The following is a 13,537-nucleotide window of genomic DNA, read 5'->3' as shown; positions in this document are numbered from 1 at the left end:
CCCAACCCACAGACCCCAGACTTGCCAGTGCCCCTCAGTCACCAAACTGCAGTACCCTGGCTGCCTTGGTCTTGATGGTGCCCCTTACTCCCAACCCACAGCCTCCTGACCCCCTGTCCCTGATGGTGCCCCTCACTCCTGACCCATAGCCCCTTGGCGCTGCCAGTCCTCACACTCCCAAGCCACAGTCCCCCCTCCCCAGCCCTGCTGCTGCCCCTCACTCCCAACCCACTAACCCCAGCCCTGCCAGTGCCCCACCCTGCTGCCCTTCACTCCTGACCCACAGCTCTCTGGAACTGTCATTGCCCCTTCATTCCCAACCCACTGTCCCCCACACCAATGCCCCTCACTCCCAACCCACAGCCCCCTGCTTCACCAGCCCTGCTGGAGGGCCCCAGCTGTGCCTGTCCTGCCTGGGCCAGAGCACATTGGCTTTGATTCATGCAGGCAGAGGTGAAGTGTGTCTGGCCCCAGCACGGGTTGGACAGAAGAGAGGGGAGGCTTGTGGCACCCCCACCCTGGGATAGAGCTGCAGCCCCCCTCCCTATTCCCCACTCCTTCCCCCCTCCCCAGGCAGTGGCTCCTGGCCGCTCAGCCCCTCCGAGCACAGGCATCAGTGCCTGTGCTGCTGGGCTGGCCACAGAGTTCCCCACCGCCCCTCCACCCCTTTCCCCCACTAGAGAACAGGCAACTCTTCCCACCCTGTCACAGCTGCAGCCCCCACTCTCCCTGCCTGCCCAAATGTCCAAAATTTTGTTGTGCTCCGGGGCTGGGAGAGGGGGAGGTGATCGGAGCCAGCAGGGAGCACTGCATGGGTCTATGCGCCTCTGCAGCTGCAGGCTGGTCTGTGTGTGCTCCCTGCTGCCTCCAATCGCCTTCCCCCTGCTCCCACCCCCAGAGCAAAGGGAAATCCCAGACAAGCTGCCTGGACCACAATCAGAGGGCTTAAAAAGAGCAGGGACACGTCCAGGGAAACCCAGACATACGGTAACCCTATCTCAGTGGCGCATGCACACTTGAGCAAAAGTGTTAGGGACAGACAGACAGATTAAATCCTTTATTATATTAGAATTAATCTTTTGGCACTGTTGTACCTTCTGCACGTTGTTGCGGGCTGTCTTCTGAGACACTTTCAGTCTTTCTCTCAGCTGTATTACATACAGCCTCAGTTGCCTGATTCTCCCATCCTTCCTTCACTACATCCAGTAGTCCCTGAGGCTGTCACCCATGAAGCAACTCAAAAAGTGAAAATGTGAGGAAATCCTGGAGTGCCTTGTGTACCACAAATGTTAAAGTGGGGACTAACTGGTTCCTTTTCCATGGCTTGTCTGTTATGAATTTCTTTAGTATCCCCTTCAAGGTATGATTGAATTGCCTAACCGATCCATCCATATGAGGTTGATAAATGGATATTCATTATAGCTCTAATAGTCACACGTGCCCTTCCACACCCTGGCCATGAAATTAGTCCCTTGATCCACTTGAATTTCTCTTGGGAGTCCCTCCTGGGTGAAGATGTTCAAGAACTCATCTGCCATGTTTTGGCAATATTGCCTCAGGGTACTGGGTAGCATAGTCTAGTACCCCCCAGTACATACTCATGGCCTCAGCTGCTTTTCAGAAGCTGTCCTATAACACCCATCATGATCCTTTTGAAGGAGCTTTCTATTAAGGTCATTACTACCAACGAAGCTACCAGGGATGTCCCCAGGGCCACTGGCTGACGTTCTGGGCACAACCCACAATAATCCACTATTTCCAGGCATGTGCCTGGCCAATAGAAATCCCCCAGCAACCAGGCTTCAGTTTTGTCCCACTGCAGATAACCACTTATGGGAAGTCCATGTGCCATCCTCATTAATGCTCTTTTATAATGCCTCAGCACTAACAACTGTGTGACCTCCTCTCTCTATCTTTCCCCACTCTACCTGATATAACTGGTTGTGTCTTACCTCAAAGCGGGACCTGTGCTCATAAATTCAGGATGCAGAATTACATTATTACACGTGGCACATCCCTCCAAGACAACATTCTGGAACATTTCTTCTTAGTCTGCTCAAGTTGGAACTGTCGGGGCCCATCCAGTTGCTCAAGGTCTAATATTTCATCGAGGACCGATGGTGTCGGTCCTTCCAGATCCTGCCCTGCAAACCTGGCCTCAGAGATGGTCTCCATCCCCTTCTCTCCTTTTGGATTAGGATTTTGGCCCAGAAGCGCGGCCAATACTTCTCTGAACTGGGGTAAATGTCAGCCTAAGATCATGGAGCACAGCAATTTTGAGGCAACACAGACCAGGATGGTGTATGTTTGCCCCATGATCGTAACACCTATTTCTATATACTTGTAAGTCTGTTGCTCCCCATACTGGCAAACCAGGGTCTTTGGCCATAAGGTCCTATTGCCTCTCTGAGGGGCCAGCCTCTCCTGTAACATTGTCTAGACACACCCAGAGTCAACCACTGCTACCACTGTACTTCCACAGTTGAATGGAGGTTACTCCCTGGTCTTTGATCCCATAGCTACAGTCCATCTTTTCAGATGAGTAGCTCTCATCAAGTCTCACCTCCCCAGACTAGGGGCTTCCTGCGTTGGGGAATGACCCCTTGCTATGGCCAAGCAGAACCTTGCTTAGTGTCACACCCTACCACAGCAATAACAGGGATCCCTACTGGGTCTCAGGGTTTTGCTTCTAATTCTCACCTTCTTACCAATTTCTGGGGTCCTGGTGGCCATGCTCACAGTGCTCCATGGTCCTCATTCTCTCATTGGCCCCTCCTCTGCCTCAGAGAATGCATCAGTGAGTTTAATGGCTTCTTTCAAGGTGTAGCTTGATGTTTCCTCAGCCAGCTCTGGGTCCCTATCTCCAGATCCCACAAGAACTGTGCAAGTATCACTTGTTCTACCAGCTCCTCCTTAGACCTCTTCTCTGGAGTGAGCCACTTACAAGACTCTTAAGCCCCAAGCCAGAATATAGGACCACCATTCATCTTTGGCCCTTCTCACCCAGAAACTGTTGACAGTGTTCTTCTTATATTTCATGGTAGTGGAAAATGGCTTCTTTGACCTTCTGGTAGTCCTGGGCCTCTTGTTGAGATAATGTGTAATATGCAGCTTGGGACTCTCTTGTTAACAGAGTGCCAAGCCGAATTGCCCAGGTGGATTGTTCCCACTCAGTCACCTCTGTGACCCTCTTAGAATGCCTCTGGGTCATTGTCTTCAGTAATTCTCAACAGGGAAAATTCACCACTGCTTGTGTTTTGCCGCTCCATCTGTAGCGCCTGACTTCGCAACATCTCTTCCATTTGTCACTACTGTCTCTGTAGCAGCTGGGCCACCAGGCTCTGGCACTTTTGCAGCCCTCAGAATGTAGTTAAAAGGAAATCTGTCTAAACTGTGGTTCCCTGCCAGTGCACCAGATATGTATTGGGCTCCAGCTCCTGGTTGTGGTTGATCAGCATGGTATTGCCTTCTTTTGAACCCTTGACCTCTGCTTCCTCCTGTTGTTTGGGCCCCTAACTCTTGTTAACTGTCACATCTTGATGTTGTTTGGGGAAAATGGTTGGAAGGCTGCCCAAAGCCCAGAGGGAATCCCTTCACTGTCAGGCCTTTCCCTATTGATGACTTAAGGGATGAGTTTGTGGCCTCCAACTTCCCTTACAGCCACGTCCATGCTTCATAGGTGTTACTGGTCCTTATCACAATGGAGATATTTTTGCCCACTCACTGTTTGTTCCTTCAAGTCTCAGAGTCTTTGTAGGAGCCTCAGCCTCCCTGACCTTGGCTCCTTTTATCTAGCTAGGTGCTGTCACCTTTTGGGCCCAGCCCACTTGGCCTCACTTGCGTACAGCCCTGGTGGGGCTCACACCTCCTGCATTCTTCTTGTTATAGGTGTCCCTGCCACCTTCACAAGGCTCAGAGCTTGATGTGCCTCTGAAGGCACCACTTCCCTCCCCTGAAGCCTCCTCTTCACCCCTTTATAACCACACCTGGTCCTCTAGGATTCAATTAAAACAGAAATACAAACCCTCTTTTCCATAACAGGAACCTCTGGCTCCCTGTTACACTGCCTTTTTCATGAAATTCCCCTTTTGTGGACATTATCTTATTCTACTTATTTACATCCCCCATCCTGCCTTGGTCCTTACCATCCCCAGCAATGAAGTACTCAAGCATGCTGCATTTCTCCTTGGAGGCTGCCTCCCAAACCAGAAGGTGCTATAACCACACTTGCATGGCATTTCCATCAGGCATTGACTACTGCTTGGGCCAGAGGGAACCTGTCACTGACTCGTGACAGGACATTTTCTAAACTAATTAGCCCATCCATTAACTACACTGTTTCTGGTTCAGTAAGCAAAACAACTATGGTGGTGTACTGTGCCTGAAGGTACCCCTGCCTCATACAGTGAGCTTACCAAGTAAACGTGGCCTTGATGCTTGTGTCTTCCCAATACATATCCATGGATATCCCTCAATTTTTATTTGGCTGAGGACAGCCTCATCAGGCTATGGGCCAGCATCAAACCTTGGAAGGTTGCTCTGCAGCTGCTCTCCTGCCAATACAACTGAAATATTAGCAGATAGATGGTAAGGGAAAAGGTGGCCAGGATGTGATTTGGAGCTTGGTGTTTCATAGTATCTGTTAGGCTTCCAGTATCTTAGGCAGCATCTTCATGTGCTTCTGCTACATCACGGAGCAGCTGTCCCTTGAAGCCCATCTGCTCTGTCAAAGGTTCCAGGATCTTTCCTTGAAACACACGTTTGGCTCCTCTGAACCTTACGATTTGCTTGATAATTATGCAGGCTGAGAATTGCCTTCCTGGAGGCCTTGTTAAAATGCTCCGGAGTCCTGTGGGGCATGAACATGCAGGCACACAAATTAACTCAATTTCCTGAGGGCTACAAGTTACACTGTAGGATAGTACAACTCAGACAATGAAGGAATGCAGCAGTTTCACTTAAAAGGAAGTTAAACTGATTTGAGATTAATGTCACCAAAGAGACAACTCCTCATATTTGAACGATAGAAGCTGGAAGTTAAGTTTCTAAGTCCATCTTCTAGGCACTTCAGTAAATGAGATGATTTTCAAAGGTGGCATCTCCTATTCAGGTTACTAATTCACCACCTTCACAGCCGCAGGAATTTTTCATTTAGTTGTTCTACCCATCACTAAACAGTGATGTTTTGAGTGCCAGATTGTAACTCTATAGCTTTTTCCTATGTCTTTTATGAAGTCCTGTTGCCCCACCTTATTGCTCTCATAGGGTACTACTCCATGGTCTCTTCATCCCAGCCTGTTGAGCTACATTCAATTTTACCTCTTTTCCAAAAATTCCCTGAGAGCTACAAGTTACACATCAGGAGTTCCTCCACACAACACCCTGGTTGAGAATCAATGGTCTAGATTACAGAGCACAATGACATGGTCACAAAATAGGTAGGACCCAACCCTCCCTTAACTGTCTCTCTTCACTTCTTCTTCCTTCTCCTATATTGTTGAATTCACCTTGGTCATTCCAGGCCTGTTTTCATATGCCCATGTGCTTGCTCATGTTATTTGCAAGACAAAAGTTGACAAATGCACTTCTAAGTTGTGTACATAAATGGACTGTTAGGGGCTAATATATCCCCTATTTCACTTCACATGTCACAACTGTATGTGCACACATCACTGAAGTTTTGGGTGCTTTCTGTATTTTCTCACATACAGCACACACCTTTTCCCCCCAGACCGGTTGCTGGGGATTGTAGTGAGCATCATAATACACAAATACGGTAAAAGTCGGTTCTGCTAATTACTTGGTGAACCACAAGTAACATCTGCAGCAGTCCACAGGTAGCAGAACAGTTAGCAGGCTCAGCTCACTAGCTGCTGCTACTTGGTTACTTACTGCAAGGAAAGGTCTTTTTCTTCATTCTGCCTGTCAGGAATGGAGCGAGTATTATATTCTGAGGCATGCTGTGTGTGAGAAAATATGGTATGATTTGGCATTGCTGGCCCTGATAATATCTAGCAGCTGTGTGAGGAAATAGAAACTCCCAAGTATGTGTGTAAGGCTGGGCAAGTCCCAAAAACCAAGGTGAAATACCCTTTCAAGAGTTAAGGCACTCTCCCAGGAGGCAGGAAAGTCAGGTTTTAGGCTCCCTCACTCAGAAGGGGCTGAAAACTGTGCTGTTTGCCAGAAAAGTGCTGTAACTACCAGAGCACAAGCCACGTAAAGCCAAGACTCTTCTCCAACACTCCTCTTGCAGCCAGGAGAGGGAGATAGATGGGACCACATGGAAACAGTCAAGCCAGAGGGTTTGTGGCTTAGTGAGATGATTGCTGCCTTAGGTTTTCACCTGGATCCCTACTCCCAGTAAGGCAGGAACTTTCCCGGTGCTGTTTATCCATTTTATACAATGAATATTAAATGCAAGCGCAGTGGGCCTGCTCCAAAAGCGCAGCATGCGGCACTTCAGAGCAGACTTGTTTAATCCAGTGTGGTGGAACGTGCTGATTAGCGCCCTCCAGCCAGTCCCTACATTTCGTGTGTCAGCATCCCCACACTTCAAAATGGTGGCAGGAATGCTTTAACTAAAGTCTGTTCGACAAGCTTTAGTTAAAGCTCCCCCACCACCATTTTGAAGTGCAGGGACACTAATACACAAGACACTGTGGGCAGTTTAGTTAGAACGGCTCTTGGAGCAGCTCTTATTAAAGCAGCCCCCACCCCCAACCCCAGAGCACACGTAAAAATGCCCATCAAATCTAAAAGATTTTAGCCTCGAGGGCCCAGCTCTATTCCACCTGTAGGTTGCCTAGTGGACTTAAACACCTGAGTGTGATTCTATTCCACTCTGTTCAAGTCCTGAAAATCTATTAATGCATCTCCATTTGTAATACCGCATCATCTTATGCTTAAGACTGAGACATAAAAGAGCAGGGAGGAGGAGGAGGAAGAGCCACACACAATTTACATTAGGTGTTTTTCAAGGAATTGAGCACAATAGAATAGCATTGTACTTAGGTGCTTAGATCCAACTATGTGCCTAACAGGTGGGGTAGAATGTGGGCCTAAATATCAGAATGGCCATTTACATGTGCAAGTAGCCAGCTTGCCTGCACAAGAGTAATTGCACACAAAAACTGAGCCTGCAGTTTTGTTTGCAATGTTTCATGCAGCCAGAACTATATGCCCAGCTGAAAATCGGGGCTTATGTCCTACCTAATAAGGCATGAGTCCTATCACACAGTAGAGGCAATAAATCCAGAATCAATATTAAATTCAAAGTTTTCTTAACAATACAATCTACACATAAACATTTATTTTCAAAAGGAGCAGAGGCCTGTGTGCATTCCTTTGTGGTGCCAGCCGCATAGAAAAAAATCCCATCAGGAATGGGGAGTTTGCATGGCTTACAGCTGTATAGATCAGGTACCCTTTAATAAAGCATGAAACCATGGTATATAATTCAAAATTCAGTTTCTTAAGAGGCTATAATGATTTACCTCTAAGTTGAGTCAGGATTTGGAACAGAGTTACACCCTAAAGTCTAGCATTACTTTGGGGCTGACATAGGTGAAAGAAGGGCCTGTCTGGGTGCTGTTTGTGATCACCTCTGTTCAGGGACTTATGTCTCTACTGTGAGTAAAGCATGAATATACCCAGACTCCACATCATGGCTTTCTCCTCTAAAACAAAGCCAAGCTGTGGTGTACCCTGCCCCCCAACATCTGCTCCTGCTTGGCAAAGGAGTGACAGTACCGTTTGTTCCATGGTAATCACCAGGGATCAGGGGTTTTTGTTTCCTGTGGAAAAATGTGGATTTTCTCCTTAAAAGGAGAAAAATGCAGATTTTCCCTTTTGAAGCAGGAAAGTATGGGTTTCCCCTTCTGCAAGCAGCTATCTATGGGCTGGCAGAGATCCAGACTGCAAGAGCTACTTGCAAAAGGGCGAGAAACGCTAAGCCCTGTCCCGAGGGGCCAAGGGCAGGGCCTGAGAATCAGAGTCAGCCAGGGCTGGCTCAGATTCACTTTTCTTCCTGCAGCCTTTGGGGTAAGTAGGGCTTTTGGGGGCTGGGCTCTGGGCATAAGGGGCAGCTGGGGATCCCCTCTGGAAGGGCTGGGGGAGGCCCTGTGGGCCAGGTGAAGGTCATGCTACTAGGGGAATGGGGCATGAAGGGATTGCAGGCAAGGTGGGTAGGAGACAGCTCAGAGATGTGTGTGTGTGGCAATCACCCTGTCCTGTGCCACAGACCAAGGCCAGGGCGGGTATGGGTTGCTTCCTCCCCCTGTGGCTCACCCCAGTTGGGCTAGGGCTGGGGGAACTGCCCAGCTGGGGCAGCAGCTCAGCACAGGAGGGAGCACATACTGCGCTTCTGCCTACCAACCCAGGCCCCTCAGGGCAGGGCTGGGGCTGCGGATGCTGCCCAACTGGAGTGATGCCTGGAGCCGGGGCCAGGGTGCTGGGAGTGAGCGTTGTCCATCCACTGTGCTGGTGGCCACTGCCCCACTGCTCACTGCACTACCATACCCCATCCCACTGGCCTGCAGCTGTGCTGGCTACTAGCAGCAGAGGAGACAGTGGCTGGGGGCGCCCTGCATGGCAGGACATGAGGAGGGGAGGGGAGGAGTGGAACAGCCTGGGGCTTTTCCAGTCTTGCCAGCCCCAGGGTGCTTCTGGTTGCAGGAGCCACTCAGGGGGGTTGTGAAGGATTGGGAGAAGGAGTGGGAGGAGGTGGCAGCAGGGTCTGTGTGTGTGTGCGATGGGCTGGGGGGGCAGGAAGGGGGCCATGGTTGTGTAAGGGGGGGTGGCTTCAGGTAGAAGCAGCCTCCAGAGCAGGGCCTTGAGCCCCCCTGGCTCACTAAAGCAGCTTGTGTATGGGGAGGCTGCCCTGGAAGGGAAGGGGCTTGCCCAGCCTGCGACATGCCCAGCCCAGGTCCTGAGCCCCAGGCAAGGATTTCCAAGGAAGGGCATGGGGACTGCTAGGGACTGGGCATGGGTGTGGGGAGCAGAACAGCAGGGGCCAGCATTGTTCAGAGCAACAAAGCAGCAGGCCAGACAGCTGCACTGCAGCTGGATCCATACCTAGTGCAGGGGTGGTAGCTACTGCTGGGAGGGAGGGATCAAGTGGTGGGGGGCAGGCAGGGACTGCAGGTTGGGAGTTATGGGCAATGGCAGGCACAGGGCACCAGTATACAAGTGGTGCTTAGCACCACAAAGCAGCTATGGGAACGGCTGCAGTTGGACCCACATCTTGGTGAGCAACAGGGGCAGAGAGAGCTCTGATTCCTATGATAAAAAAAAAAAATCAAGCACCAAAATATATAGGTATTTGGAATATATTTTATTATAATGATTGAAGCTCTGGCAGGCTTCTAAACTGCATTAAAACTCTAGATATATAAATAAAACGTCAGGATGGATGTAGATAACCTGGAAAGGGTTCAGAGGTGGGCGACCCATCTGGTTAAAGGCCTACAGGAAAAACTCTATGAGGATCAACTGAGGGACCTGAATATCCCTAGCCTCTGCAAAAGAAGGCTGAGAGGTGATCTTGTGGTTGTCTATAAACTCATTGTGGGGACAGTGGGAAATAGGGGATACAATGTTTACCAGGGCACCCATCAGGATAACTAGAAAGAATAGCCACTAACTGAAGGAGAGCAAATTTAAACTGGACATCAGGAAAAAATTCTTCAGTGAGGGTTGTCAAAATATGGAATACGCTTCCAAGTGAAGTAGTGCTGTCACCTTCCTTGGAAGTGTTTAAAAGGAAATAGGAAAGCCACCTGGCTGGGGTCATCTGACCCCAGCACTCTTTCCTGCCCAGAGCAAGGGGTCAGACTTGATGATCTAATAGGTCCCTTCCAACCCTAAAATCTATGAAATCGATGAAAACATCGTGCTCATTTGATACCTGATATCTGATATCATGGCCTTTCATTTTAATCATGGAAAAACGCAGATTTGGGGGTTTTAATCAGAGAATTTTGAGTTTTTACAGAGAATTTTGGATTTCTAAACAGAGAAAACCAGGATCCCTGGTAACCACGCATTGAAATTCAACAGTCCTGATTACCCAGGTTGTCATGAAATGTAGTCCCTTCCACCTGGAGGCAGACTAGAAGCCATGTCCTCAGTGCACTGGTGTCTCTGAAGGGGGTATAATTTATTGACCAGTGGCCCAAAGTCATCACTTATTTTGGGGTATCACTGTCCTTCCCAGCACTCGGCTCAGGGCTTCTGTCAGCTCCTTGTTCCTCATGCTGTAAATCAGGGGGTTCAGAATGGGAGTGACAAAAGTGTAGACCACAGATACCACCTGGCCTTGTTGTGGGGAGTAGCTGGAGCTGGGGCGCAGGTAGATGAAGCTACAGCAGCTGTACTGCAGGAGGACAACGGTCAGGTGGGAGGAGCAGGTGGAGAAGGCCCGGTGTCGGCCAGCTGAAGAGCGGATTCTCAGGATGGCGTCCACTATGAAGACATAAGAGATGCAAATGAACACGAAGGGGACAGTCAGAACCATGACACTCACAATGAAGAGGGCAGCCTGGTGGACATGTATGTCACTGCAAGGCAGCTGCAGGACAGCAGGAATGTCACAGAAAAAGTGGTTTACTTCGTTGGCGCTGCAGAATGGCAGGCGAAAGATCAAGACTGTCAGCTGCAGGGCTAACAGGAACCCCAGCACCAGTGACCCTGTGATGAGGTGCACACAGACCATCCAGCTCATAATGAGAGCATAGTGCAGTGGGTGGCAGATGGCCACATACCGGTCAAAAGCCATGACAGCCAGGAGAATGCAGTCAGCCCCACCCAGGAAAACAAAGAAGAACATCTGGGTGCCACAGCTAGCGAGGGAGATGGTTGCCTTCCTCCCAGACAGGAGGTTGGCCAGGGCCAAGGGGGCAATGACAGAGGAGTAGCTCATCTCCAGCACTGCCAGGTTGGCCAGGAAGAAGTACATGGGGGTGTGGAGGGAGCGGTTGGTGCAGACAATGACTGCAACGGCGGCATTGCCACAGAGGCTGAGTAGGTACATGAGCAAGAAAACTACAAAAATCAGCCACTGCACCTTGGGCAAGGTTGAGAAGGGACAGAAGTGGAACTGTATCAGCCCAGTGTTGTTTTCATTCCCTGTGAAACCAGCACGTAGGACCTGCAGAGAGAAAAGAGGTGAAGGGCGGAATTATAGTCACTGGGCACCAAGGGCAGAGCAAATAAAAATAATCCTACTGCAGTGCACAACATCCACATTCAGTAACAGGAATTCAGCATCAGGAAACACTTGTAAACCATAAGAGGATGGCACAAAGTAGGGTTAGCTGCCAAGGTGTTTGGTGGGGACCATCCTGCCAGGCAACATTTAAGGCCTTCTTTTTGGAGTGATAATGGAACCCAGGCCCACGGGAAGTGCTGGGAAAGGTTATCAGCATCTCTGCAAGGAAGAACAGCACTGATCTCTGCTTCCGTGGTGCTTTTGCAGTGACCAGTTGGACTCGGTTTTGAAAACCATACCAGAGCATACATGGATAGTGGATATCTCCCCCTCTAGTTATACTTCCCACAGGATCATGCTACTCAGTGACTAAAACCCAAACTCCAGCACCATGGGAGCCAATCAACTATTAGGCGAGAATGGGACTTTCAAGAAGGGCAGATTATTCCCTAAAAGCCTCCTGTGGGGTTCTCACACCTTCCTTTGAAGCACTGGGTGTTAATCAGTGCAGGAAAGAAGACACTGAAGTAGACAGACGTTGAGTCTAATAGACTGAACTCCCATAGAAAGGGAGATACTGTTTGCTGGGTAAAAGAGCAGAAAGGAAATTACAGAAACCGAGGAGGAATTTCTACAGCAAACAGCCAAAGACCTAAAAACATTAAATGCTTTAATTATGCCAGAAGCCAAAACCCTGAGGATTGAGCTACATGGGGAAATTCACCAGTGTAGCTACCCCATACTGGCACAGCTATACTGGTATAATTTTCAAAGCAGATACTCTGATCCAGGAATTAGAGTGAGTTTCCCTTGCCCCAGTTTGTGGGTCTTGAAAGCAGTATAAACTAAGCCAGAAAAAAGGCACTCTTCTTCTAAGATAAGAGCATCCATATGGGAAGTTATGCCAGGCTTACTACCATAGTACAGGGTTACCATACATCCAGGTTTTCCCAGACATGTCCTCTTTTTGGGTCCTCCAATCTCCATTTGGGCAGTTATTTGAAATATGAACAAATGTCTCAGATTTGGCTCTGCTAGCTAGTCCTTTTCCAGCATTGATGCTTGTAGAACTGCATTTCCTGGCTTGCCCTAGCAGTGTGCATGTTTGCCAGGGATCTGGGTTTTCCATTTGCTGCAGAAAAAACACAGATTTTCCTCTTTAAAGGGAGAAACTGAGGGTTTCCCCTTGCAGGCTGTCAGCCTTCCAGCTTGCAAGGGGCTGTCTGAGGGCAATTGGCATACAGCCAGGCAGGGTGGTGGGAGCAGCAGCAGCAGCTGGATGCAGGTAAATCTATATGGAGCAAGGAAGGGTTGAAGGACCAGGGCTTGGGGACTGTCCGGGGGGCGGGGGGGGGCATGTGCATGTGTGTGCATGCATGCGTGTCTGGCAATGGGGTGTGGAGGGGATATATGCATGAGGTGGGGTGGTAGGTGCCAGCCGGAGCTGGGGAAAGGTGGCTGGGCACTGAGGCTGCAGCAGGTCATAGGGAGGAGGGGGAGGTGCCTGCCCCTCTAGCAGGGGAACAAGGTGAGGGGGGCCTTTTGGGAGCAGCAGGGAATTGTGTGGCCAGGGCAGTGGGACCAGGGCTGGTACCCTCGTTCACAAAGGGTAGGGCAGGTCAGAGATGCTGTCTGGGAGGGACCATGGCCAGACTGTCTGGAATACCACAGCAGCCCTAGCCCAGGGCAGGGGGGTGCCATAGGCCTCCCCTCCTTCTGTCTCCAGCCTGCATCAGAGCTGGACTCATTCTGCCACTGCCTGCACAAATCAGAACCACTGCAGCTGCTACGCTCCAACCCAGTCAGGATGGGGGCAGCTGGGGCTCCCCTCTGGCAGGGCTGGAGGCGGGGTGGGAGTGAGGGACATTGGCAAGGCTGGGGGCGGGGGACTGTGGATCAGGGGTATGGGGCACTGGCAATACCAGAGGGATGTGGGTTTGGAGTGAGGGGCACCAGCATGGTCTTGGAGGCCAGAGGGGCTGTAGGCTGGGAGTGGGGCACTGTGGCTTTATTTTAATTTTACATTTAATTTGAGGCAATAAACACTTATTATTTACTGTAACAGTTAAAAACTGCCCCCCGTACCCCACTATCATATAGTTCTCCCAACCCCTGTTTCTCCCCAACAGGAGGAGGGGGGATTTACTGACCTAGCTATGCTAATGTGATTATACTAGGGTTACCATATTTCCAGTTCCAAAAAACAGGACACCTGTTGGGGAGAAGCAGGGGTTGAGACAGAGAGAGAGAGAGAGAGAGAGAGAGAGATGAAATAAAATTTGTGGGTTAGCTAGAAGAGGGAAAAGGAGTAATTTTGGAAAAGAAAGACTT

General features: G+C 49.8%; 1 protein-coding gene across 1 annotated transcript; it reads right to left on the bottom strand.

The window, feature by feature from the left end:
• Positions 1–9,397: 9,397 nt before the first annotated feature.
• LOC149871245 (olfactory receptor 10V1-like) lies at positions 9,398–10,963 on the bottom strand. The gene has a single exon (XM_090034886.1). The coding sequence runs from the start codon at positions 10,952–10,954 to the stop codon at positions 10,181–10,183; it is 774 nt and encodes a 257-aa protein (XP_089891012.1). The 5' UTR covers positions 10,955–10,963; the 3' UTR covers positions 9,398–10,180.
• Between the last annotated feature and the right edge of the window lie 2,574 nt (positions 10,964–13,537).

Source organism: Crocodylus siamensis, chromosome 2, assembly GCF_052110815.1.
Source record: "Crocodylus siamensis isolate JL-2025a chromosome 2, ASM5211081v1, whole genome shotgun sequence".
Lineage (NCBI taxonomy): Eukaryota > Metazoa > Chordata > Crocodylia > Crocodylidae > Crocodylus > Crocodylus siamensis.
The sequence above is the reverse complement of the archived record's forward strand: the minus strand, read 5'-3'. Positions and strand labels throughout refer to the sequence as shown.